At 33.5% G+C, this 26,323-nt stretch overlaps 2 protein-coding genes across 3 annotated transcripts in view; both read left to right on the top strand.

Annotated features, from left to right (window-relative positions):
* Positions 1 to 934: 934 nt before the first annotated feature.
* On the top strand, positions 935 to 2,758 carry LOC148948650 (uncharacterized). The gene is made up of 2 exons (XM_089094986.1): positions 935 to 1,366; positions 2,425 to 2,758. The coding sequence occupies exons 1-2, from the start codon at positions 1,101 to 1,103 to the stop codon at positions 2,756 to 2,758; spliced, it is 600 nt and encodes a 199-aa protein (XP_088951112.1). The 5' UTR covers positions 935 to 1,100.
* Positions 2,759 to 18,208: 15,450 nt separating this feature from the next.
* Positions 18,209 to 26,323, top strand: part of LOC148948651 (armadillo repeat-containing protein 8-like) — an 81,611-nt gene continuing 73,496 nt past the window's right edge. For both annotated transcript variants that reach the window (XM_089094030.1, XM_089094031.1), the window contains exon 1: positions 18,209 to 18,339. In XM_089094030.1, coding sequence (XP_088950156.1) covers positions 18,337 to 18,339 — 3 coding nt within the window. In that variant the 5' untranslated portion in view covers positions 18,209 to 18,336. The remainder of the gene's footprint in view (positions 18,340 to 26,323) is intronic.

Genomic DNA, 26,323 nt, shown 5'->3' on the forward strand with positions numbered 1-26,323 from the left:
AATATAACTTGCAAAAGTGAATCCATGACCAAAAATATAACCTTTACAGGCATTGCCAAGCTACTATTTCTACCTGTTTGTTTATTTTTTGGGATTAAAAGATTCTATGCATGACAGGTCTTTTACTTAGCTTGGTAAATTTAAAGGTTTAAACATAATTTAGCTATGATGAAAGTGAATACATCACTCAATGCTGTTATTATGGTTTTTCATAATTCAATAAATGCTTCTGTGTAAAGGTTATATTTTTGGTCATGGATTCGCTTTTGCAAGTTATATTTGCATAACTCTTTTACTTCTCAAGATAGTAAGAATCCACTGAGCCATGGTGGTTAATGTAACTGTCTTTACCTTTCTGAATAAAACACAATAGTACAAATATTCGTGTTTTATTTTATTGTTAAAATTTCTAGTTATTGAAATTATTTCTAAATATTTCTATTTTTTATCTTTCATTCTGCTAATTAAGCTTTTTTTAATCAGCTTCAAGGATATAGAAATAAAAAAAAATAGTTGAAAATAAGGTCTTTTAAATAGTACAAAATAAAAGTCACCAATATGATAACTCTAGATCAGTGTTTTTCTCTCCTTATGCACTGATCAGTATCCTGATTCTCTGACACGGTATTATTTTAGTGTTTTTTTTTACGTGGAGAAACTCCACACTCTCTTGCAGCTCTTAATTTTCATTGCCATACCCCTTTTCTCAGGGGTGTCAATTCGGGGGGGGGCGTTTTCCATCCTATACTTTGAAAAATACCGTCTTAATTGTATTTAATTGCTATTTTATATTTAATCATGGTTAACTTGTTGTTTTTGCCACCCCTTTTGTCACCGTCCCCTAGATTTTTGGGAATTGGTTTCACTTCCTTTTCTTATTGTTTTGGTTGATGTTAAGTAAATAAGATATGCTGCAAAATATAGATGTTTTTACCAGAGATTATAGCAATGTTTTTGCCAAATATTATAGTCTTTAGATTATAGCAATATAAAACTATATTGATTTCAATGTAGGGTCTTAAAAAGTATGCATGTATTCTGACAGAAAAATTCATATTATAATTGTAAAATAATTTTTGAAAATTTATTTCAGTCCAACAATGGGAGATTCTAACATGTCATTGCAGATTTTCCCTACTATCTTTGATAGCTCTTCATCTGTTGACAGTGATTCTTCAGAGGAAGAAGACTTGCAGTTTCTACAGTTTTCTTGGGAACTTGAAAATGTTTTCAGATGTATTGAACCTGAATGCCATCCTGTACACATTGGGTACATGCAAACAGTGGCTACATATTCAGACAGGGACTTCTGGCGCCACTTTCGTGTAACCAGATCAACATTTCAAATTCTTATGACCTTTTGTTGGTAATTATAATTTACTGAGAATTAGTAGCTATTTTGTTATTCATTTATTTCGGTTGTAGTTATTTCTTTCAATTCACCAGAGAAAAGAGTTAAAAATAAAGATTTGTGACTCTCCCAAAGTTTTCTGTTTTTGTTGAAAATTAAAACCTTAGGTCAACTGCTAATTACATACACCATTAATTAATTTAGTTTCTTTCTCATGAAAACGTTATTTTAGTCTGGATTAAACTCTTTATAGGGGATTCACCAGCTGAAATTTTTTAAGAAAGAGGTACCCAAGTTTAGTGCAATATATAACCTTTCCATGGTGTTGAATGTCATTACTTCCAAACCTTTAAAGATATTAAATTAGATGAAGGTCTCCTCAATAGTCTGTCAAGAATGTCTGAAATATATAAGGCCAATACTGGTCCATTCAATTAATTTTTTGGTTGACTACTTATTAAGACATACTGCTCCTTGTTTTTGCTAAGTTTCTGATTAGATGCTTTACATTTGTCATTCAAAACTAGCTTTTTGAACCTTTTAAGTCTAAACTAAATTTGTTTACATCATATTTTTTTTTAATGAAATTAATTTGAAAATAAAGTGAGAAATTTATGTGAATTAATTATAAAAATTTATGATATTAATAAACAGTTCACATTCGGCCAATAGCTTGGTTGCTCCAATAGTAGCTGTTTTAAATATATTAATTATTTTTAAAATTTTAAAACACTAAATGATAAGACACGACTGTATAAGGGGGAAATAGCTAAATTTCATTGAATAAAAATTATTTAGCAAACTTCAGCAACATTCAAATAGGGTTTAGTTTACAATTATATGTCTACTAAAGCAATTACTAAGAAGAAAAGTTTCAATCTATCCATTTAGCTGAAATATTGAAGCTACAAAAATAGCTTTCCAAATAAACTATGATTCACATAAGGCCCTACAAGAAAATATTTGTTGTATATAACAAAATAGATAACATATATACTAATCCCCTCGGAAAAAAACAGCATTGGAAATTTTGTTCTTGGAATTTTTTTTTCTAAAGGTTTTATTCTTTTCAGTTCTGCAGATGATAAAGTGTACCATGGGGGACAAAAGCCTCTTAATCTGAATGAGTCCCTTCTCATTACCCTGACTTATTTGGCAAATCAGGGAGCAATCTGTATTATTGCTGAAAAGTTTGGTCGGTCTCAATTTGCTGTCTGGACAGCAGTTGATTCAGTGTGTGACGGTATATTTGAAAACTACAAACAAGTAATCAAGTGGCCTGAATTCGATTCCCTCTCAAATATTGCATCTAAATTTAAACAACGAGCTGGCTTCCCTGGAGTGATTGGATATATTGATGGATGCCATATACCAATTAGTGCTCCAGTTAAGTTTCAGAAGGACTAATTAAATTACAAGCAATTTCATTCTACAATATTATCAGCTGTAGTGCTTCCAGATAGATGTTTTTCTTATATTTGTGCTGGTTTTCATGGAAGCAACCATGATAGCTATATATGTCAAAGATCTAATTGGTATAGGCAAACCATATTAGATCCTCAAACTAGATTTTCTACCTCGGGAGATTATCACATTCTAGGTGACAATGCCTTTCCTATTCAACCTTGGTTACTAGTACCGTAAAAAAATAATGAACAGAATCTCAACAGAACCAAAAAAAGGATAATAAAAAACTTTCTCAAACGAGAATTATAGTTGAACATGCTTTTGGGAACATTTTGAACCGGTTCTGACGTTGCTCAAATATTTATGTTTCTGTACCAAAGGCAGTGAAAAGATTGTTACAGCGTCTTGTTTAATTCACACTCTATCGATAGAAAATAGGAATTTTGTTTATGATAGAGATCCTACACTTGAAATTCACACCAGGGTGAATAGGACTCTACACCACCCCTCCAGAAGTTCATCACAGAATGGTTTTGAAAAGAGAAACCTAATTTCCTCTCAATTATAGCTACATGTGAATTATTTTTTAATTTATCTTTTTTTTTAATTATAGTTACATCAGTTTGTGTTTTATTTACAGTCTGATGAATTTGCATAAGATATTGAAAGGATAGACACTGGTTTTGAGCAGCAATAGTCTCTTATTCAATATCCCACATATTTTTCATTTCTATGTACATATTCAACTATTATTTTTACACATTGCTGATCTTAGACCACAGTATTAAAAAAAAAACACAATATTTTGTCTTTTGAATGGAAATTAAAATAAAAATTTAACCATAATTTTGTAGCCAACTCATAAGTTAAACAGTCATAGTGTTAGGTTTAAACGCTAAATCATGATATTTTGACCATATTTGAGAAGAAAATAAAATTTATGTACAATCTTCAAGGGTAAAGCCTGTAAAGATAAAGATGAGTTTATTAAAGCGAAATGAAAATGTATAGATTAATAAAGTGAAACCAAATGTATTTTTTTTGGTCTTTCATTTCTCTTCATATGCTTCTAAGAATTTTATTTTTTATTTCCAAGTTTCCTTGGTGTCTGCTTTCCAAATCTCTTTCTCTTCTTTTGTCTTCGTTGTGGGGACAGCTATGCCTTTGGACCTAAGATAAAACGAAACCTTCTAGATTATAGACAGTAAAAGACAAATAAAAAAAAAGAAACTAGGTATCCCTTTAACCTTGGTACAGATCCGAGGGAAATTATTTTTTTTTCCAGCAAAAAAAGATGCTCTTTTTACAGATGAAAATGCCTTTTCTCTTACTCCAAAGGGGGCTAGAAAGTTCCATACCGCCCTGTACCATTGCCCTGGAACTGTTAAATCTTAAACTAATTTGACAATTGCAATTAGAAATGCAAGTATTTTGTGTCTGGATTAATGCATTCATTAAATTCTTTGTGTACTCCCCAAATTATTTGCTTCGTGGGATTTTTAGAAAAAAGAGTAAAATTTGTGATTAACTGCTGATATTTTTGAACGTATTGTATTTGATGCAAGCTTATTCGATTATTTCAGCTCCCATTTCTATCATTTAACAGACCTATCTTAGATCCTCATGTGCCTCTAGAGACACACTAGGGTATTGTATAAAAATAGACACCAGTCGTCCCATAAACGTGCTGCCACTATTTTGCACCGTTTTCCATAAATGACATCCTAGCAAATGCAGTGGACTGTTCTTTTTGCTTAGGTTAAAAAAAAATTAAATCTTTGTTGAGTAATTGATGTTTTTCAGCATTTAGAAAGTATTAGGGTACTTTAGCTTGATTCAAGGGACAGAGCCTGTCATGTGTTGTTTTTTTTCTGTTGGTTTTATATGACTTTTTAATAAAAATATAATCAGTGATTTATTTTTTTTTTATTGTTAGTCATTACATAGGAAGGGCCACTTGAAAGTGATCAAATGTATCAATTTAATATGATAGCAGCAAAATAAGACGTGTGCACAGCGTTTCAAACTATAAGCTCGAAACTATAACTTCAAGCAGTAGTTTCAAGTGATACAATATACCGCATTAAAAACTGATAGAGTTAAATTATTATTTTTAGTCTTTAATATGATTTATCTCCCCAAGCAGTCTTTTCAATTTGTGTAAATATACACGTTTAGTTACTAAGGCGAGGGTCCATAGTAGACGCTCCTGAGCCATTAGTAATAAATTAGAATCCAACTTAGTGAGAATTACTAATGATTGGGATTTGCTGATTCCTAAGGAATTGCTATTTTACTACTTGTCATGAAATAGCTTTCAATACTTATAGTTTTACACTACGTAGTCTTTAATGGATTAACTGAGATTTTAAAGCACCGTTTCCATTTCATATTTAATGAAAAAAATGGAGAGCAAATAAATCAATGGGAAATAGTCTTTTGATCAAAATTATTTTCTTGCAATGGTTTTCATAAGCAACCACGATAGCTATGTTTTTCAAAAGTTTGATTGGTATAGACAGTCCACATTAGATCGTCAAAGTAGACTGTCTTCCTCGGGAGATTATCACATTCTAAGTGACAATGATTTTCCTGTTCAACCTTGGCTACTAGCGCCTTTTAAGAAGACTGAACAGAATATCAACAGAACAAAAAAATTATAATATAAAACTTTCTCAAACGAGACTTGTAGTTGAACATGCTTTTGGGGACACTGTTAACAGGTTGAGATGTTGCTCCAATATTTATGCTCCCGTGTTAAAGGCAGTGAAGATTGTTACAGTGTTTTTTTTTACTCACAATTTAATTAATCTATAAAAAGGCAACAGTGATTTTATTTGTGATATTGACTCTACGCTTACAATTCACACCTACATGAATAGGACTCTACACAACCCTTTTATAATCTCACAAAAAAAATGGCTTTGAAAAGAAAAACCTCATTTGTAGTTAGATGTAACTAATTTGTAACTTATCTCTTTAAAGTTTCAGTTAAATTAGCTTGTGCTTTATTGACAGTTTGATGCATTTCTGTTCGATAATGAAAGGATAGACACTGGTTTTAGGGAATGATAATCTTCCTTATTCAATATCCCATATATTTTTATTTTCTATGCACATATAAAACTATTATTTTAACACTTTTCATATGTTTGTCACTTTGACCTCAGTATTGAAAAAAACTTTCTGGTAAAATGTACTCTGTTTTTTTTAGAAGGGAAATTGAATCAAACATTTAATCATGATTTTGTGGCCAACTTATAAGTAAAACTGTGATAATGTTAAGTATGTTTACTTAGTCCTGAGATTTTGACCATATTTGAGAAAAAAAAACTTTAGATGGTTCAATTTCGGAAGATTAGGCTTGTAAAGATAAAAATGAGTTTATTAAAATAAAAATACGTAGATTAATAAAGTCAAACAAAATGTATGTTTTCTTTTATTTCTCTTTGTTTGCATCTAAGAATTTTCTTTTCATTTCCAAGTTTTCTTGATGTCTTCTTTCTGACTCTCTGTCTCTTCTTTCGTGTCTGCTCTTCTTATATTCTATAAAAGCTCGCATTTGCTCCTTGTTTTCTTCAAGCAGCTGAATTTTTTTTTGACTGTTTGTTGCTCTAGATGGCTTAACTTGCTGTGGAGACTGGTATGTCGTAGGACCTAAGAACAAAAGAAACATTAAAAGCAACAAAAAAAATCTCCACCTCAGCCAAATTTGCTTCTTTTTCTTTCCCGTAAGGCTTCTAATTGTTTTAAATTTATCTTTCATAAGAGTTCTGCATACATTTTTCTACAAATTGATAACCTACCCTTGCATATGTTTTGATTTATACTCGCGTTTAGTATATTTTATACCCTTGTATATAACAAAAAAACAGTCAAAGCTTAGATGTGAAATCTTTTAACTTCGAAACCTATAAAATTATCGACAGTTTTTGTGGTACCAAACTGTGAGTAAGGAGCGACCCAGCACGATAGTAACCAAAACTTTAAAGAACGGAGTTTTGATACCAATAGATATATCATGAGAGTCGGATTTTTATGTTGATTTCAAATGTACAAGTTTCATCAACTTTAGTCTTACCCATCGAAAGTTACGAGCCTGGGATTTGCCTGATATTCGAAAAAAGGGGGGATGCCCCTCTAAAGGTCATAGAATCATAATGGAAATCACACCATCAGAATCGGCGTATCAGAAAACATTTCAGTAGAGGTTTCAAGCTCGCATTTGCCAAGATGTTAAATAATGTATTTTTTGCCAGAGATCACGGATGCGTGTTTATTTGTTTTTCCCCAGGGGTGATTGTGTCGACCCAGTGGTCCAAAAATATTGCGAGAGTGCTCATTTGAACGGAAATTAAAATTTCTAGTGCCCTTTTTAAGTGACGAAAAAATTGCGGGGCAACTAGGCCCCCTCCCACTCTCATTTTTTCTCTAAGTCACCAGATCAAAATTTTGAGACGGCCATTTTTTCAGCATAGTCGAAAAATCTAGTAACCATGTCCTTGAGGATGACTCAGTCCCACAAGTCCCTGGGGCTGAATGTTATGAACTTTGCCCCTTGTTTACATATAGTGTTGGTTATTGGGAAGTATACAGACGTTTTCAAGGTTTTTTCGTGTGTGTGTGGGGGGGGGGGTCGGGGGTTACATGGGAAGATCTTTCGATGGAGAAATTTTTAATTGGGGAAGATAATTTTTCCATGCACCGGATTTCCCATCATTACTTAAAAAAGGTCAGAAATTAAATTAAATTATTACGTATATGAGAGGGGTTCGCCTCCGATAAACCAAGATTTTTTAAGCATCTCATAAGTAAAACTTGGTTGGCAAAGTTAAGCATATAAAGTAAAACCTGAAATTTTGATCATAGCTTGAAAACTCATACAAATAAAAAACGTGGTTTAGTATTACTCAAAACGATAATCTAATAGACTATTATGTCTATTTTGAAATTATGATTATTTCTGTTAGTACTACACAGATTTTCAAGTTATGATCAAAATTTCAGGTTTTAATTTATATTCTTAACTTTGCCAACCAAGTTTTACTTATGAGATGCTTAAAAAATCTTGGTTTATTACGTATATGAAATTATTACGTACATGAGAGGGGTTCGCCCCCACGTCAATATCTTGCTCTTTACGCTAAAGTTCGATTTTTTTAAGAATGACCCCTGAATCACAAAGGCTATTTAATTATAATAAATTTTAAATTAAGAAAAATAATTTTGTTTAAAAAGCGTGTTTTTGCCGAGGGGGCTACCCCCTCTCATATACGTAATAATTTAATTTAATTTCTGACCTTTTTTAAGTAATGATGGGAAATCCGGTGCATGGAAAAATTATCTTCCCCAATGAAAAATTTCTCCATTGAAAGATCTTCCCACGTAACCCCCGACACCCCCCCCCCACACACACACCCACGAAGAAAAAAACCTTGAAAATGTCTGTATACTTTCCAATAACCAACACTATATGTAAACAATGGGCAAAGTTCATAACTTTCAGCCCCAGGGACTTGTGGGACTGAGTCATCCTCAAGGACATGGTTACTAGATTTTTCGACTATGCTGAAAAAATGGCCGTCTCAAAATTTTGATCTGGCGACTTGGAGAAAAAATGAGAGTGGGAGGGGGCCTAGTTGCCCTGCAATTTTTTTGTCACTTAAAAAGGGCACTAGAAATTTTTATTTCCGTTCAAATGAGCACTCTCGCAATATTTTTGGACCACTGGGTCGACACAATCACCCCTGGGGAAAAACAAATAAACACGCATCCGTGATCTCTGGCAAAAAATACATTATTCAACATCTTGGCAAATGCGAGCTTGAAACCTCTACAGAAGAGTTCTCTGATACGCCGATTCTGATGGTGTGATTTTCATTATGATTCTATGACCTTTAGGGGGGCGTCCCCCCTTTTTTCGAATATAAGGCAAATCCCAGGCTCGTAACTTCTGATGGGTAAGACTAAAGTTGATGAAACTTGTATATTTGAAATCAACATAAAAATCCGACTATCATGATATATCTAATGGTATCAAAATTCCGTTCTTTAAAGTTTTGGTTACTATCGTGCTGGGTCGCTCCTTACTCACAGTTTGGTACCACAAAAACTGTTGATAATTTTATAGGTTTCGAAGTTAAAAGTTTTTACATCTAAGCTTTGACTTTTTTTTTTTTTTATACAAGGGTATAAAATATAATAAACGAGAGTATAAATCAAAACACATGCAAGGGTAGGTTATCAATTTGTAGAAAAATGTATGTAGAACTCTTATGAAAGATAAATTTAAAACAATTAGAAGCCTTACGGGAAAGAAAAAGAAGCAAATTTGGCTGAGGTGGAGATTTTTTTGTTGCTTTTAATGTTTCTTTTGTTCTTAGGTCCTACGACATACCAGTCTCCACAACAAGTTAAGCCATCTAGAGCAACAAACAGTCAAAAAAAAATTCAGCTGCTTGAAGAAAACAAGGAGCAAATGCGAGCTTTTATAGAATATAAGAAGAGCAGACACGAAAGAAGAGAAAGAGATTCAGAAAGAAGACATCAAGAAAACTTGGAAATGAAAAGAAAATTCTTAGATGCAAACAAAGAGAAATAAAAGAAAACATACATTTGGTTTGACTTTATTAATCTACGTATTTTTATTTTAATAAACTCATTTTTATCTTTACAAGCCTAACCTTCCGAAATTGAACCATCTAAAGTTTCTTTTTCTCAAATATGGTCAAAATCTCAGGACTATATAAACATACTTAACATTATCACAGTTTTACTTATAAGTTGACCACAAAATCATGATTAAATGTTTACTTCAATTTCCCTTCTAAAGAAAAAACAGAGTACATTTTACCAGAAAGTTTTTTTTCAATACTGAGGTCAAAGTGACAAACATATGCAAAGTGTGAAAATAATAGTTGTATGTGTGCATAGAAAATAAAAATATATGGGATATTGAATAAGAAAGATTATCATTCCCTAAAACCAGTGTCTATCCTTTAATTATCGAACAGAAATGCATCAAACTGTCAATAAAGCACAAGTTAATTTAACTGAAACTTTAAAGAGATAAGTTACAAATTAGTTACATCTAACTACAAATGAGGTTTTCCTTTTCAAAGCCATTTTTTTTGTGAGATTCTAAAAGGGTTGTGTAGAGTCCTATTCATGTAGGTGTGAACTGTAAGAGTAGAGTCACTATAACAAATAAAATCACTGTTGCCTTTTTATAGATTAATTAAATTGTGAGTAAGAAAAAGACACTGCAATAATGTTCACTGCCTTTAACACGGGAGCATAAATATTTAAACAACATCTCAACCTGTTAACAGTGTCCCCAAAAGCATGTTCAACTACAATTCTCGTTTGAGAAAGTTGTAAATTATAATTTTTTTGTTCTGTTGATATTCTGTTCAGTCTTCTTAAAAGGCGCTAGTAGCCAAGGTTGAACAGGAAAATCATTGTCACTTAGAATATGATAATCTCCAGAGAAAGACAGTCTTCTTTGACGATCTAATGTGGACTGTCTATACCAATCAAACTTTTGAAAAACATAGCTATCGTGGTTGCTTATGAAAACCATTGCAAGAAAATAATTTTGATCAAAAGACTATTTCCCATTGATTTATTTGCTCTCCATTTTTTTCATTAAGTATGAAATGGAAACGGTGCTTTAAAATCTCAGTTAATCCATTAAAGACTACGTAGTGTAAAACTATAAGTATTGAAAGCTATTTCATGACAAATAGTAAAATATCAATTCCTTAGGAATCAGCACATCCCAATCATTAGTAATTCCCACTAAGATGGATTCTAATTTATTACTAATGGCTCAGGAGCGTCTACTATGGAACCTCGCCTTAGTAACTAAACGTGTGTATTTATACAAATTGAAAAGACTGCTTGGGGAGATTAATCATATTAAAGACTAAAAACAATAATTTAACTCCATCAGCTTTTAATACGGTATATTGTATCACTTGAAACTACTGCTTGAAGTGATAGTTTCAAACTTATAGTTCGAAACGCTGTGCACACGTCTTATTTTGCTGCTATCATATGAAATTGATACATTTGATCACTTTCAATTGGCCCTTCCTATGTAATGAATAAAAATAAGAAAAAATTAAATCACTGAATATATTTTTATTAAATAGTCATATAAAACCAACAGAAAAAAACAGCACATGGCAGGCTCTGTCCCTTGAATCAAACTAAAGTACCCTAATACTTTCTAAATGCTGAAAAACATCAATTACTCAACAAAGATTTTTTTTTTTTTTAACCTAAGCAAAAAGAACAGTCCACTGCATTTGCTAGGATGTAATTTATGTAAAATGGTGAAAAATAGTGGCAGCATGTTTATGGGATGACTGGTGTCAATTTTTGTACAATACCCTAGTGTGCCTCTGAAGGCACATGAGGATCTAAGATAGGTCTGTTAAATGATAGAAATGGGAGCCGAAATAATCAAATAAGCTTGCATCAAATACAATACTTTCAAAAATATCAGCAGTTAATCACAAATTTTACTCTTTTTTCTAAAAATCCCACGAAGCAAATAATTTTGGGAGTACACAAAGAATTTAATGAATACATTAATCCAGACACAAAATACTTGCATTTCCAATTGAAATTGTCAAATTAGTTTAAGATTTAACAGTTCCAGGGCATTGGTACAGGGCGGTATTGAACTTTCTAGCCCCCTTTTCAGTAAAAGAAAATTTATTTCCATCTGTAAAAATGGTATCTTTTTTTGCTGAAAAAAAAAAATTAATTCCCATCAGATCTGTACCAAGGTTAAATGGATATCTAGTTTCTTTTTTTTTATTTTTATTTTGCTGTTTATAATCTAGAAGGTTTCGCTTTTCTTAGGTCCTAAGGCATAGCTGTCCCCACAACAAAGACAAAAGAAGAGAAAGACATTTGGAAAGCAAACACCCAGAAAACTTGGAAATGAAAATAAAATTCTTAGAAACATATATAGAGAAATGAAAGACCAAAAAACATACATTTGGTTTCACTTTATCAATCTATACATTTTCATTTTGCTTTAATAAACTCATCTTTATCTTTACAAGCTTTACCCTTGAAGATTGTACATAAATTTTATTTTCTTCTCAAATATGGTCAAAATATCATGATTTAGCGTTTAAACCTAACACTATGACTGTTTAACTTATGAGTTGGCTACAAAATTATGGTTAAATTTTTATTTTAATTTCCATTCTAAAGACAAAATATTGTGTTTTTTTTAATACTGTGGTCTAAGATCAGCAATGTCTAAAAATAATAGTTGAATATGTACATAGAAATAAAAAATATGTGGGATACTGAATAAGAGACTATTGCTGCTCAAAACCAGTGTCTATCCTTTCAATATCTTATGCAAATTTATTACACTGTAAATAAAGCACAAACTGATTTAACTATAACTAAAAAAAAGATAAATTAAAAAATAATTCACATGTAGCTATAATTGAGAGGAACTTAGGTTTCTCTTTTCAAAACCATTCTGTGATGAACTTCTGGAGGAGTGGTGTAGAGTACTATTCACCCTGGTGTGAATTTCAAATGTAAGGTCTCTATCATAAACAAAATTCCTATTTTCTATCGATAGAGTGTGAATTAAACAAGACGCTGTAACAATCTTCACTGCCTTTGGTACAGAAGCATAAATATTTGAGCAACGTCAGAACCGGTTCAAAATGTCCCCAAAAGCATGTTCAACTACAATTCTCGTTTGAGAAAGTTTTTTATTATCCTTTTTTTGGTTCTGTTGAGATTCTGTTCATTATTTTTATAAGGTACTAGTAACCAAGGTTGAATAGGAAAGGCATTGTCACCTAGAATGTGATAATCTCCCGAGGTAGAAAATCTACTTTGAGGATCTAATATGGTTTGCCTATACCAATTAGATCTTTGAAATATATAACTATCATGGTTGCTTCCATGAAAACCAGCACAAACATAAGAAAAATATCTATCTGGAAGCACTACAGCTGATAATATTGTAGAATGAAATTGCTTGTAATTTAATTAGTCCTTCTGAAACTTAACTGGAGCATTAATTGGTATATGGCATCCATCAATATATCCAATCACTCCAGGGAAGCCAGCTCGTTGTTTAAATTTAGATGCGATATTTGAGAGAGAATCGAATTCAGGCCACTTTATTACTTGTTTATAGTTTTGAAATATACCGTCACACACTGAATCAAGTGCTGTCCAGACAGCAAATTGAGACCGACCAAACTTTTCAGCAATAATACAGATTACTTCCTGATTTGCCAAATAAGTCAGGGTAATGATAAGGGACTCATTCAGATTAAGGGACTTTTGTCCCCCATGGTACACTTTATCATCTGCAGAACTGAAAAGAATAAAACCTTTAGAAAAAAAATTTCCAAGAACAAAATTTACAATGCTGTTTTTTTCCGAGGGGATTGGTATATATGTTATCTATTTTGTTATATACAACAAATATTTTCTTGTAGGGCCTTATGTGAATCATAGTTTATTTGGAAAGCTATTTTTGTAGCTTCAATATTTCAGCTAAATGGATAGATTGAAACTTTTCTTCTTAGTAATTGCTTTAGTAGACATATAATTGTAAACTAAACCCTATTTGAATGTTGCTGAAGTTTGTTAAATAAATTTAATTCAATAAAATTTTGCTATTTCCCCCTTATGCAGTCGTGTCTTATCATTTAGTGTTTTCAAATTTTAACAAAATTGAATATAGTTCAACCAGCTACAATGGGAGCATCCAAGCCATAGGCAACATGTGAACTGTTTCTTCATATACAGTTTTATACTTACTTCACAGAAATTTCTAACTTTGTTTTCAAATTCATTTCATTAAAAAAAAATATGACGTAAACAAATTTAGTTTAGACTTAAGAGGTTCAAAAGGCTAGTTTTGAATGACAAATGTAAATCATCTAATCAGAAACTTAGCAAAAACAAGGAGCAGTATGTCTTAATAAGTAGTCAACCAAAAAATTAATTGAATGGACCAGTATTGGCCTTATATATTTCAGACATTCTTGACAGACTATTGAGGAGACCTTCATCTAATTTAATATCTTTAAAGGTTTGGAAGTAATGACATTCAACACCATGGAAAGGTTATATATTGCACTAAACTTGGGTACCTCTTTCTTAAAAAATTTCAGCTGGTGAATCCCCTATAAAGAGTTTAATCCAGACTAAAATAACGTTTTCATGAGAAAGAAACTAAATTAATTAATGGTGTATTTAATTAACAGTTGACCTAAGGTTTTAATTTTCAACAAAAACAGAAAACTTTGGGAGAGTCACAAATCTTTATTTTTAACTCTTTTCTCTGGTGAATTGAAAGAAATAACTACAACCGAAATAAATGAATAACAAAATAGCTACTAATTCTCAGTAAATTATAATTACCAACAAAAGCTCATAAGAATTTGAAATGTTGATCTGGTTACACGAAAGTGGCGCCAGAACTCCCTGTCTGAATATGTAGCCACTGTATGCATGTACCCAATGTGTACTGGATGGCATTCAGGTTCAATACATCTGAAAACATTTTCAAGTTCCCAAGAAAACTGTAGAAACTGCAAGTCTTCTTCCTCTGAAGAATCACTGTCAACAGATGAAGAGCTATCAAAGATAGTAGGGAAAATCTGCAATGACATGTTAGAATCTCCCATTGTTGGACTGAAATAAATTTTCAAAAATTATTTTACAATTATAATATGAATTTTTCTGTCAGAATACATGCATACTTTTTAAGACCCTACATTGAAATCAATATAGTTTTATATTGCTATAATCTAAAGACTATAATATTTGGCAAAAACATTGCTATAATCTCTGGTAAAAACATCTATATTTTGCAGCATATCTTATTTACTTAACATCAACCAAAACAATAAGAAAAGGAAGTGAAACCAATTCCCAAAAATGTTGGGGTGGGTGACAAAAGGGGTGGCAAAAAAAAAAATTTAACCATTATAAAATAGAAAATAGAAATTAAATACAATAAAGAAGTTATTTTTAAAAGTATAGTTTGGAAAACGCCCCCCCCCCGAATTGACACCCCTGAGAAAAGGGGTATGGCAATGAACATTAAGAGCTGCAAGAGAGTGTGGATTTTCTCCACATAAAAAACACTAAAATACTACAGTGTCAGAGAATCATGATACTGATCAGTGTATAAGGAGAGAAAAACACTGATCTAGAGTAATCATATTGGTGACTTTTATTTTGTACTATTTAAAAGACCTTATTTTCAACTATTTTTTTTTATTTCTATATCCTTGAAGCTGATTAAAAAAAGCTTAATTAGCAGAATGAAAGATAAAAAATAGAAATATTTAGAAATAATTTCAATAACTAGAAATTTTAACAATAAAATAAAACACGAATATTTGTACTATTGTGTTTTATTCAGAAAGGTAAAGACAGTTACATTAACCACCATGGCTCAGTGGATTCTTACTATCTTGAGAAGTAAAAGAGTTATGCAAATATAACTTGCAAAAGCGAATCCATGACCAAAAATATAACCTTTACACAGAAGCATGTATTGAATTAGGAAAAACCATAATAAAAGCATTGAGTGATGTATCCACTTTCATCATAGCTAAATTATGTTGAAACCTGTAAATTTACCAAGCTAAGTAAAAGACCTGTCATGCATAGAATCTTTTAATCCTAAAAAATAAAGAAAAAGGTAGAAATAGTAGCTTGGCATTGCCTGTAAAGGTTATATTTTTGGTCATGGATTCACTTTTGCAAGTTATATTTGCATAACTCTTTTACTTCTCAAGATAGTAAGAATCCACTGAGCCATAGGTGCCCATAAGCTGAATTCAAGGGGGGGGGGGCAAACCTGGTCTAAGTAGCACTTTTACTGCTATATAATAGAAATCTCAGAACAAATATATGAAAATAAGGCAACGTCCGTCAGCCAGGGGGGCGCGCCCCCCTGCCCCCCCCCCTTATGGGAGCCCCAGCCCTTCGCGGAACTTTTATATTCCTTTTTTTATAATTATATATTTACTGAAAAATTTTAAAATACAAAATTGTTAATTTTCAGTTTACAACATAATTTAGCTACAATGATTGTCAATATATCACTTGATGTCTTTTTTATGCTATTTCATAATTAAATAACTGCTTCTGGGGCAAATTCGTTTTGCATCTTCAAACCAGCGCATTAGTCACCAAAACTATATCAGCATGTTTCTAATGGAAAACTGGCTAGTGAGACAAAATTGCTATTTGTAGCTGATTTGTGAATGTTTTATTAGACACAATAGAAAACTGTTATTTTGAAAACAAATTTATACAAATTATTAAAAAGAGCTAGAAACTCCAAAAAAATAATTTCAATTTTGCTGTGATGTCATTTTGAGGGGTTTCAGGCTATCTTTGAAATAAAAACTCAAATTTTTTTTGTTAATAACATTTTATAATCAAGACTAAAAAAATATTCCTGAATCAACTACAAATAGCAATTTCTTCTCATTAGCCAGTTTCATTTTATAAAACAAGCTTATAAGCTTCTGGTGACTATGGGCCATTTTTAGTCCTGTAATTGCTCAAAAAGGAATTTGCCCCAGAAGTGATTATTGGATTCTGAAAGAGCATAAGAAAAGGCAGTAAAATTCTAGCTTAACTACTTTTTGCTATCTTGGAAAGGGGTAAGGGTAGGAAAATACAACTTTCAATGATGGATTCTGGGCCAAAAACATACTCTGGGAAGGTATTTCCAAGCTTCCATGTTAACCCTCATTTTATTTCTATGTTTTAGAAATTTGCCTACTTGACAGGTCAATTAGATATTGAAATTTTAACAAAACAACATTTTACCTTAATTTTCTAAGATCAGTTTCTTTTTCTCTGGCTTTAGTTCTAAAAATGTAATTATTGTTATTTCAGTAAAGTTTTTTAGCAATATCAATGGTTTTTTTTATAAATTTATGAAGAGCATTTGCATATCTTTGAAACCTTATAAATTGGAATTGAGCAAAGTTGTGAAGCTGAAAAAAAGTTTTTGTACTTAATTTGAGCAGAAGAAATGTTTTGTAAGGTTATACTTACATAAAACACAGATTTTTAAAGGGCATCAAAGGTCACTTGCCTCTAAAGGGAGGAGTGGAGGTTTTTGGCAAGAAAGCTAACTGGAGAGGAGGAAACATGTTTGGGAAACTATTCTTATTTCATAATATGCAGAATAATCATAGTTAACACATTTTGTATGCAGCCTTACTATACCTTACCCCCTCCCCCCAATGTACAACTATATAGACCAAATTATAGATATCTGATCAATTTTCCAATGTCTTTCAGTTTTTTTAACCCCTGTTCCTGTAAATTGAATCAACTGTGACAAAACAATAACTGGAAGAAAAGTTACAGGCGGCAGAATGTATTAAGATACAAATTGATCCATATATTTGCACATAAGGGGAAGGGGAGGATAAAGTACAGCAAGGTTGACTATTTTAAAGTAAGGATTGTTTTCTTAACATGTTTTCTTGTCTCCAGTTAGTTTTCTAGGCAAATGCCAAGGTAGGTACTTCAAAATACCTTCCTGGGACATATTTAGTCTGTAGACTCATCCCTAAAAGTTTTCTTTTCCTAACCCAACTCTTTTCCAAAATAGGATAAAGTAGCTAAACTAGAATTTTACCCAGAATGCATCAAATAATTTATTCACTTTGATCCTAGCTTAATTATGTTGCGAACTGCAAATTTACCAAAAATATTAACCCTAGGCACACTCAAGGATCTACAACCTAGACAATTGAATAAATAAAAGAATCCCAAATTATGTAAAGTGATTATAAGTTAACTCTTCTGCTGATCAGCTTCAAACTCAAATTGATTAATGTAATATATGGAGTTCTAAAGATGTAAGCTCAGTAGTGCTCTGATTATTTTAAACACATTATATCCAAAAAAAAAATAGCCTAGCTAAATATTTTTCAACTTTTGGTGAATTTGTTGGGCCTGCTGGATGTTTAGATTATCAATATATGAACCCTACAAATTTCAATTGTTGCCATCAAACACCATACAGTTAAAGTTTCATACAGTTAAATAGCCTAGCTAAATATTTTTCAACTTTTGGTGAATTTGTTGGGCCTACTGTATGTTTAGATTATCAATATATGAACCCTACAAATTTCAATTGTTGCCATCAAACACCATACAGTTAAAGTTTCTGCCGAAAGTTCATGCTCACGGTTACAAACATAGGTTTATAAACAGTGCCAGTTTTGGTTAAACCACACCTTTAACCAGTCTCTTGTTTCACGCAAAAATAGTTTTCATGACCAATGTTTCTCGCAAAAACGTCAGTAGAGCTCAATCTGGTTGACTGGTTGAGCTGAAACAGTCTATCTGGTGCACGCAAAAAAGCGCCTAAAATGACGAGCCCTATTCACGTAACTAATGCGCAAATTTGGCAGCATCATCTAAAAGCAAAATATTCGAATTCTCCTTGGCAAGTTCTTGTCCTGGTTATAGTTTAGACTAGCATAAACTAGAAAAATCATCATCTTGGGCTGTATAGAACGTATTCAATGGTATACCAGTATTTATAATATTTTTTTTTTTTTATAAGGGCTATGCTTCTAATAGGATAGGTAGTAGTTAAGGATTGTAAACCAGATGAAGGAAGCCCAAAAGAATTTTGAAAACTAGACTTGCTTAAATGAATGGTACTTATCTGGTGGTTAGCCTATTTTCGGTAAAATTTTACTTTAGCTGCTTTTGGCTATCTTGGAAAGGGGTTAGGTTATGAAAATGAAACTTTCAGGGATGGGTCTACAGGCTAAAGTATGTTCTGGGAAGGTAGCCAAGTACCTGGGATACCACCAGATGGCTAATTGCCAACTGGCCAACCATTATTTTAAGCCTAGGAGTCCAGTTGGACATAAGGAAACATATTAAGAAAACAATTCTTACTCCAAGATATGCAGAATAATCCTAGTTAACACATTTTGCAGGGGGCAAGCACTTATCTTCACTTCTTTCCTTGTTTTGCCTGTTTTTCTAAGAAATTCATGAATTTCTTAGGACCTATATATTCACAGAATATATACCCCCACCCCCCTAATGTGCAAATATATACCTAGAATTGCATCCTCAATCTAAACATAATATCCATTTGCATCAAAAACTTTATTCCCATATTAGTCATATGGTGAATACCTACCTCCACTCCTCCTCCTTCCAGAGGGACCTGACCTTTGATGACCTTTAAAAATTTGTGTGTTAGCCTATAAAAGTGAAACCTTGCAAAATAGATCTTCTGCTTAAATGAAGTAGACCTACAACAAAATTATTTTCATCTTCACAACTTTGCTCAATCCCAATTTATAAGGTTTTAAAGATATGCAAATACATTACATTGATATAGCTTATAATTCTACTCAAATAACAGGAACTGCATTTTCAGAACTAAAACCAGAGAAAAAGAAACTGATAGCTGAAAATTAAGGTAAAATGTTGTTTTGTCAAAATTTCAATAGGTATAGACCTGTCATGCAGGCAAATTTCAGGACCCTCTAGAGAGAGAAAGAGTAAAGGTAGGCACTTCAAAATAACTTCCTAGGACATACTTTAGCCTTTAGGCCCATCCCTGAAAGTTTCATTTTCCTAAACCAACCCCTTTCAAAGATAGCCAAAAGTAGCTAAAGTACAATTTTACCCTATTCTCTCTAGGAGGATACATGTTAATTAAATACATTTAGTACCATTAGGGTCATTATTTTATGCTGATTATCCTTCTGGCATTGGACCCCATCTCCTCATCTTTTGTGAGAAAAGACATCATAATATTGAAAATAGCATGAATTAAAGAATCTATAGGTAATAGTTTATTTATTTTGCATGTTTCTTTCTGAGAAAGTAACCACTAAACAAGTATTAAAATGATCATAGGCTAAATAGCCTAGGCTACTTGGCTGTCTCATTTCTAAAAGTCACTTGCTAGACTTTACCTGATAAACTTAGAGGTAATTTGGTACAAGCCTACAATTGGGGCTATTAAGATTGAACAATGCTAAAAAAGTACTGGTAGTTATCATGATTAATAGGAGTTGACCTAATCAGGTAACTAAGAAACAAACTTCCCTCTAGAATCAGAATTTCATCCTGAATCCAAGTATAACATTTGTTTCTGTTTCAAAATTAATTTTGACCTCACCTATTCTTTCTTACCTTATGCAATTATGCAGCCCATATTATATATTTCCCATGCATTTATTCATTCTCAATTTCATCACTTTTGATGCAAATTACAGATAAACCAGTTTCAACAAGATTAATGCTAACACTGTAACACAGGTATATAAGTTGTATCTACCAAAAAAAAAAGAAAAAAATAATGTAGGCCTATCAACTTTGAGGGTCTGTTAAGAGTCTAGTTTAGCTACTTTTTGCTATCATAGAAAGGAGAAATGGATATTTTTCACTTAATTTTTTGTGCAGTGCAAAAACAGTTTAAGCTCTGATCTAATGCAAAATCAGGCAGACTGTCATATAGCATCTTACCTTAAATTACCTTAAATCACACTTGCCAGCAATAAGGACAAATCCTGTAGACACTGGTCAATGATGATGGTGACTCAGCTCATTGGGTGCATCCCAAACTGTGCACCATAACTTGTTGCACCAATCTCTGTCAACAGCTGACTTGAAGGCTTTGGTATTAGGGGACATGACTGCATTTTGGCTAAGGGAATTCCAAACGTCAACCCCACGGTTGGAGAAAAATGTGTTTTGCAGCCTGGTATTAGCACGTTTCTGGTAGAGCTTCAGGGGGTGCCCTCTTGTTCTTGATAAACCATCTAACTGGAATAAGTCAGGGATGATATTGTGGTTGCAGATCAATTTGTATGTCATCAATACATCCCCTTGCTTACATCAGTATGCAAGAGATGGTATATTGAGCCTCTGGAGTCTGGTAGAATATGGCAAATTTTGAAAACCCCTCATGCATTTTGTTGCTTGCCACTGCACTGATTTCAGAATCAATTTGTCAAGCTAGTTAACTGGTGTAGCAATGGACATCCCGAATTCTAATTTGGGTCAGATCAGACTCTTTAGGAGCTTAGTAAGCTAATAGAAAAAATTTATGCAGGTATTTATTATTGGAGGCAAAAATGAGGCTCATGGAACATCTGCCCCCCTCCCCCAACCCCTCTCAAAAACAACTTTTTGAAGAAGGGTATATGTGTTGCTCTCAGTTTGAACAATAATTCCACCAGTTTTTCAACCTGTACAATTTTGGTACCATATTCCCTTTTTAACCACAATAAACTCTTCTATTCCCAACCCAATTGCAAACTTTTGTAAAAAAAAGTTGTACAGTTATGCCCACTAGATTTTTAATATTACATTGTTTTTGTATCTTCATTTTTGTATCTTCATTTAATCAAAAATATTCCTTGCAAAATAATTCAAGCTCTAAAAAACAAAATGAAACTTTCAGGGATGGCCATTCAAAAAAATATTCCCATGACATAATTTATCCTCTAAATTAAATTACCTTAAATCGCATCTTCTAGCGACTAAGGTTGCAGGAACCTGTAGATGTCGCCAGGTAGTAATGACAGGAGTTCGTTGCACAATTCATTAGTGGATCATCACATCCTACACGTATACAGGACAGTTGAATATCACACACTAATAGACCCTAGTGGTGGATGCAGGCTCATCCCACTGCGTCCTCCATGGCTTGTTCCTCCAGTCATGGTCAACGCCAGTCTTGAAGCTGTTAACTGAAGCTGCGGAAACAGTTGAATCGCTCAGTGAATTCCACAACGGAACAACGCGATTGGTGAAGAAGTTGTATTTCTCACGCTTTCTGCTGAATCTTTGGCGGAGTTTTATGGGGTTACCTCGCGCTCTGCTAGACTGGTCCTGTTCGAGAATGGGCTTGATAACACTGCTGTTCATCAACTTATATGCCAAAATTACGTCCCCCTTTTTCTACGGTAGGTCAGAGTTTGCAAATCAAGCTTTTCTAGGCGTTGCTCATATGGGATTTGTTGGTTGGCAAATGGGAGCCTAGTAGCTCTTCTCTGGACTTTTTCAAGCAACTCTGCATCGCATTTAAAGTGGGGTTTGCAACTGCCATCCCAAACTCAAGATGAGGGCGGACAAGGGCTGTGTAAAGCTTCTTAATGACCCTGGGGTGGCGACTAGTCACTGATCGCTTGATTAGGCCTAGGATCTTGTTTGCCTTTGCGGCTTGAGTTCGGCAGTGACTATGGAACTTCAGCTTATTATCTATGATTACCCCGAGATCACGGTCTTCCTCTGCGCTTTGGATGGGTGTTATAGCACCAGTAGAGTCCAACATATGGTAGCTATGGCAAGGGTTGTTCAGTCCAAGATGTAAAACTTTACATTTGCTTGGGTTAAACTCTAGTGTCCAAGTTGAGGCCCATTGGCAGAGGTTTGTTAAGTCTTGTTGCAGGGCATTGCAGTCTTCGTCAGAAGCGGCAGGTCCAAAGAGTTTGGAATCGTCTGCATATAGTTCCAGCAGATTCTGGACAACCTCAGGAGCATCATTAATGTAGAGGTTGAATAAAGTCGGGCCCAACTTAGTTCCCTGTGGAACACCACTTCTGACATTTACTGGTGCCGAGTACACGAGGTTTCCGTTGTGGTCGTAGACTGCAGCAATCTGGATTCTATCAGACAGAAAGCTATGGATCCACTGGGCTACGTCTACATCAATGTGATATGCTGACAGTTTAATCATCAGGTACCGGTGGGACATTTTATCGAAGGCTTTTGCCTGGTCCAGTAGGAACACGTCTACAGGGGATCCCGATTCGATAACCTCAGTGATTGATTCATAAGCTTGGATCAGGTTCGTTTCAATGGACATTACTTTTCTAAAGCCATGTTGGCCGCTGTAAAGGAGACCATTCCTTGTCATGTGAGCTATAACGGCATCATTGACAATTCCTTCAATCAGCTTAGCAACGACTGAGGTAAGGCTTATGGGCCGGTAGTTCTCTGGCTGGCTTCTGGAACCTTTCTTAAATATTGGAGTTATTGTTGCTGTACGCCAATCAGGTGGTAGTTTCTTTGTCTTCAAAGACAGATTATACAAGGAGCAGAGCGGTTTGGTGACTATATCAGAGATTTCTTTGAGCAGCCTGGGATGGATGCCGTCTGGTCCTTTGGCTTTGTTAGGGTCCAGCTTTGATAGTCTTTTCTTAACCTCTTCAGTCGTGATGATGAGTTTCGGCATAAGATGTTCGATATGTCTGGGGTCAGGACATGAGGGTTCAGCTGATGAGTCTGAGGAGAAGTTCGAAGCGAAGGTAGTGTTAAGCAAGTTTGCTATAGCTTCTGGGTCTTCCAACTTTTTCCCTTCAGCGTTGAATAAGAATGGTATTGATCGCCTGTTCTTATCTTTCTTGGACACATACCTCCAAAATCGTTTAGGGTTTTCCTTTATACTAAAGGCTATCTTCTCCTCATATTCTGCCATAAAATGCCTAGTTAGATGTCTCAACTTATTCCTGGCTCTGGCATAATGCTCCCAGTGTCGTGTGCATACACACTTCTTGTACTTCGAAAGTGCCTTTTTCTTCCTGTTCATGGCTCTTTTAATGGGTCGATCTATGTGAGGCAGTGTTCTAGGTGCCTTGACAAAAGACGTTGAAGTACAAAGCTGCTCAACATGGAGGACGGCGTTCTTGAAATTTAGCCAGGCTTGCTCTATATCATCACTATTAGTCACTTGATCCCATGCAACCGCCTGTAGTATTTCCCTGATCCTGCTGTAGTCGGTATACGTTCGTTTGGTGCAGTTGTTTCATGTTTTTTTTTTTTTTTTTTACTATCTCTAAGCACTTGAGAAATATTTTAATATTTGTTTTACTAGAACTTTGGTTAGAGTTGTGGTGGTGGGGAGGCAATTCAGAAACATCTTCCAACACAAGGGCTTTCCAAAAGTGGGGCCTAATTACCATTTATCCAGCTGGGGGGGCAATCAAAACCTTATTTCCCATGATAAAATTGATCTTCTAATTTTGATCCTTATGTTTTTTTTTCTATCTCTAAGCACTTTCAAATCAAGATCAATTTTATTTCAAAATTAAAACCAGCTGTTAAAAGTGATGCACCCTCAAGTGATTAAGATAATTAAAAGCTAGGTAAAACAAGGCAGACAGGTTTTAGTTTACTTGACACTGTGTGTTATGTAGTAGTAAAAATACTGATATTATTATGGGATAATTAATAAGTTAAGTTTACTATAAACAAGGTTAAATGCAAAAATGTCTTTCAGTTAAGCACAGATTTATACTCATAACAGTAATATAGGATGAAACATGAGCAAAAAATAAGCAGTAATGTGCAATAATCTTCATTATTCAGAGGGGAGGAGTGGATTTAGGGAATCCCCCTCTCACTCTAGACATAAATTAGTCTGTAGATCTATCCCTGAAAGTTTCATTTTTTTTAACCTTACAACATAGATAGCTAAAAGTAGCTAAACTAGATTTTACTTCCACTTGATCAATTTTATGCTTTCCACTTGATCAATCTTACCCAATGTTTCTTTTCATCTTCACTTATTCCTAGCCTTAGCATAAATTGAATCAGTGCTGACAAAATCAAATAACAGACAAACACATAAGAAATGTATAATTTGTGTCATTTATTTGCACATTAGGGGGAGGAGAAGGTTGAAGGTAAAGTATAGTAGTAGTACCTTCAAAATGCATTAAACATTATTTTTTCTTTTTGTTGTAACACCTCTAATTATGTGTTGTTTTCTTAGACCACACTGCTGTTCTTTATTATTTATTATTTTTTCTGTATATTATAAAAACACTAATTGATGCCTTTTCTCATGATTCTTTTGAATGTGATAATCATTTTACTTGCAAATCAAATTTAAAGCCCTTAAATGGATCATTGGATCTGACCTGTCCCTAAGGGGGGGGGGCTACCCAGGTACCATGGTTTGGAGGTGCTCTTGATAGGGAATTACCTACTTTTAGGCAATATTTTATTTTGATTAGGCTCTTTTTGCTGACAGTTGAGTTTGGGGTGTTGTAATTGATTTCGCTCCAGGCAGCACCAACCCTAGGAATCAATCTGGGTGCTAGCTTGTAGGGGCTCTGGCTTGTAAGGCACTTTTTCATCTGATCAAATAAAATTCAAAATATTAATTCTCAGCTCTGAAATGCACTAATATTTGCCTTGAAGATGTCTTTAACTATGCCGTATCAGTTCCTTCTAATGAAACAAGCTTTAGCAAATTATTGTCAATTAAAAACTATCTTAGATAAAGGACAGCCTTGCAGCAGTTGACAACTTTCAGTATAATCCACATAGAACCTTATATAGCTTCAAAGATTTAATATAAAGAAATTATAAAGGTATTTGCTTTGAGAAAAGTACCTAAAGTTAAGTTTTAATCTACAGGATAAGATTGATTATGTACAGTCTTATTTCTATGTGCACTTTGTCATGAATAAAATACTGATACATAGAATCTTAGAATTTTTCTTGTACCTTATTATACATATAGGACTTACTTGAAAAATATATTAATGATGTTGTAAAACAATTAAATGAATATTATATAAATAAATATATCCTTTAAAGCAGTACAATAACCATTATAATTATTATTATATACTTAAAACCCATTTTCATACAAAAAGAAAATGACAAAGCACTACAAAAAAGATCACTGGATCCTTGGAAATTCTAAGAGCTGCCTGTCTGACCAAATTGTTTATCTTTGCATTCCCATTGGAAATACAATTTCCATACAAGACATTTGGGTTTTGAAAAGCAAATATATACACAGGCTACTATTTAATGCTCTTCCCAAATATATAATAATCACTGCCATCACAGTTGTATCTCAGCCCCCCCCCCCCAAATAGAGTTAGGTATAGCCCAATGTTATTTACAACAATTACCTGATTTTTTTTTTCAAATTTGACTTTTATTTAATAATTAACAAGTTGTTGATGAGAAATGATCTCAATAAAAATACAAACTAACAAAATTAGCAAATTTATGTGCAGTGTATGGAGTAGTTATAAGGCATAAATTAGATAGGAAAAGTCTCTTTTTATTGATGTATTGTTTTTTCAACAATTACAGACATCACAGTTGTGTTCCACCTCCCTCTAATTAGGCTAGATATAGCCCTGGACCAGTGGTCAACAACTTATGACTCCCAAGGTGCACACAATCCTTAGGCCCCTTAAGGGCAGCTCCAGCACAAATAGCTATGAGAAGGTATGCAAGTCCTACCAAGGCTATTTGTTGGCTGTTGAGTGTGGGATCAATGGTACAAAGAATAATTTAGTATTTCAGAAAGTTGGTCAGTGTTGACCTATAATAGTGACACTACTGTTCAGAACTTTTTGGAAAATCCCAACTTTTTTTTTAATTTTCCCCTAAACAAATCCATTTCTCAATATCTGCCCCAAAATAAGATTGTTTTTCCTTGAGCAATCTTTCCACAAATACACAGGAAAACTTTTCAAGATTGTACTCTTGCATCTATGAATG

This window comes from Artemia sp. Qi Xiang Cuo, chromosome 9 (assembly GCF_049724085.1).
Source record: "Artemia sp. Qi Xiang Cuo chromosome 9, ASM4972408v1, whole genome shotgun sequence".
In the NCBI taxonomy this organism is placed as follows: Eukaryota; Metazoa; Arthropoda; class Branchiopoda; order Anostraca; family Artemiidae; genus Artemia; species Artemia sp. Qi Xiang Cuo.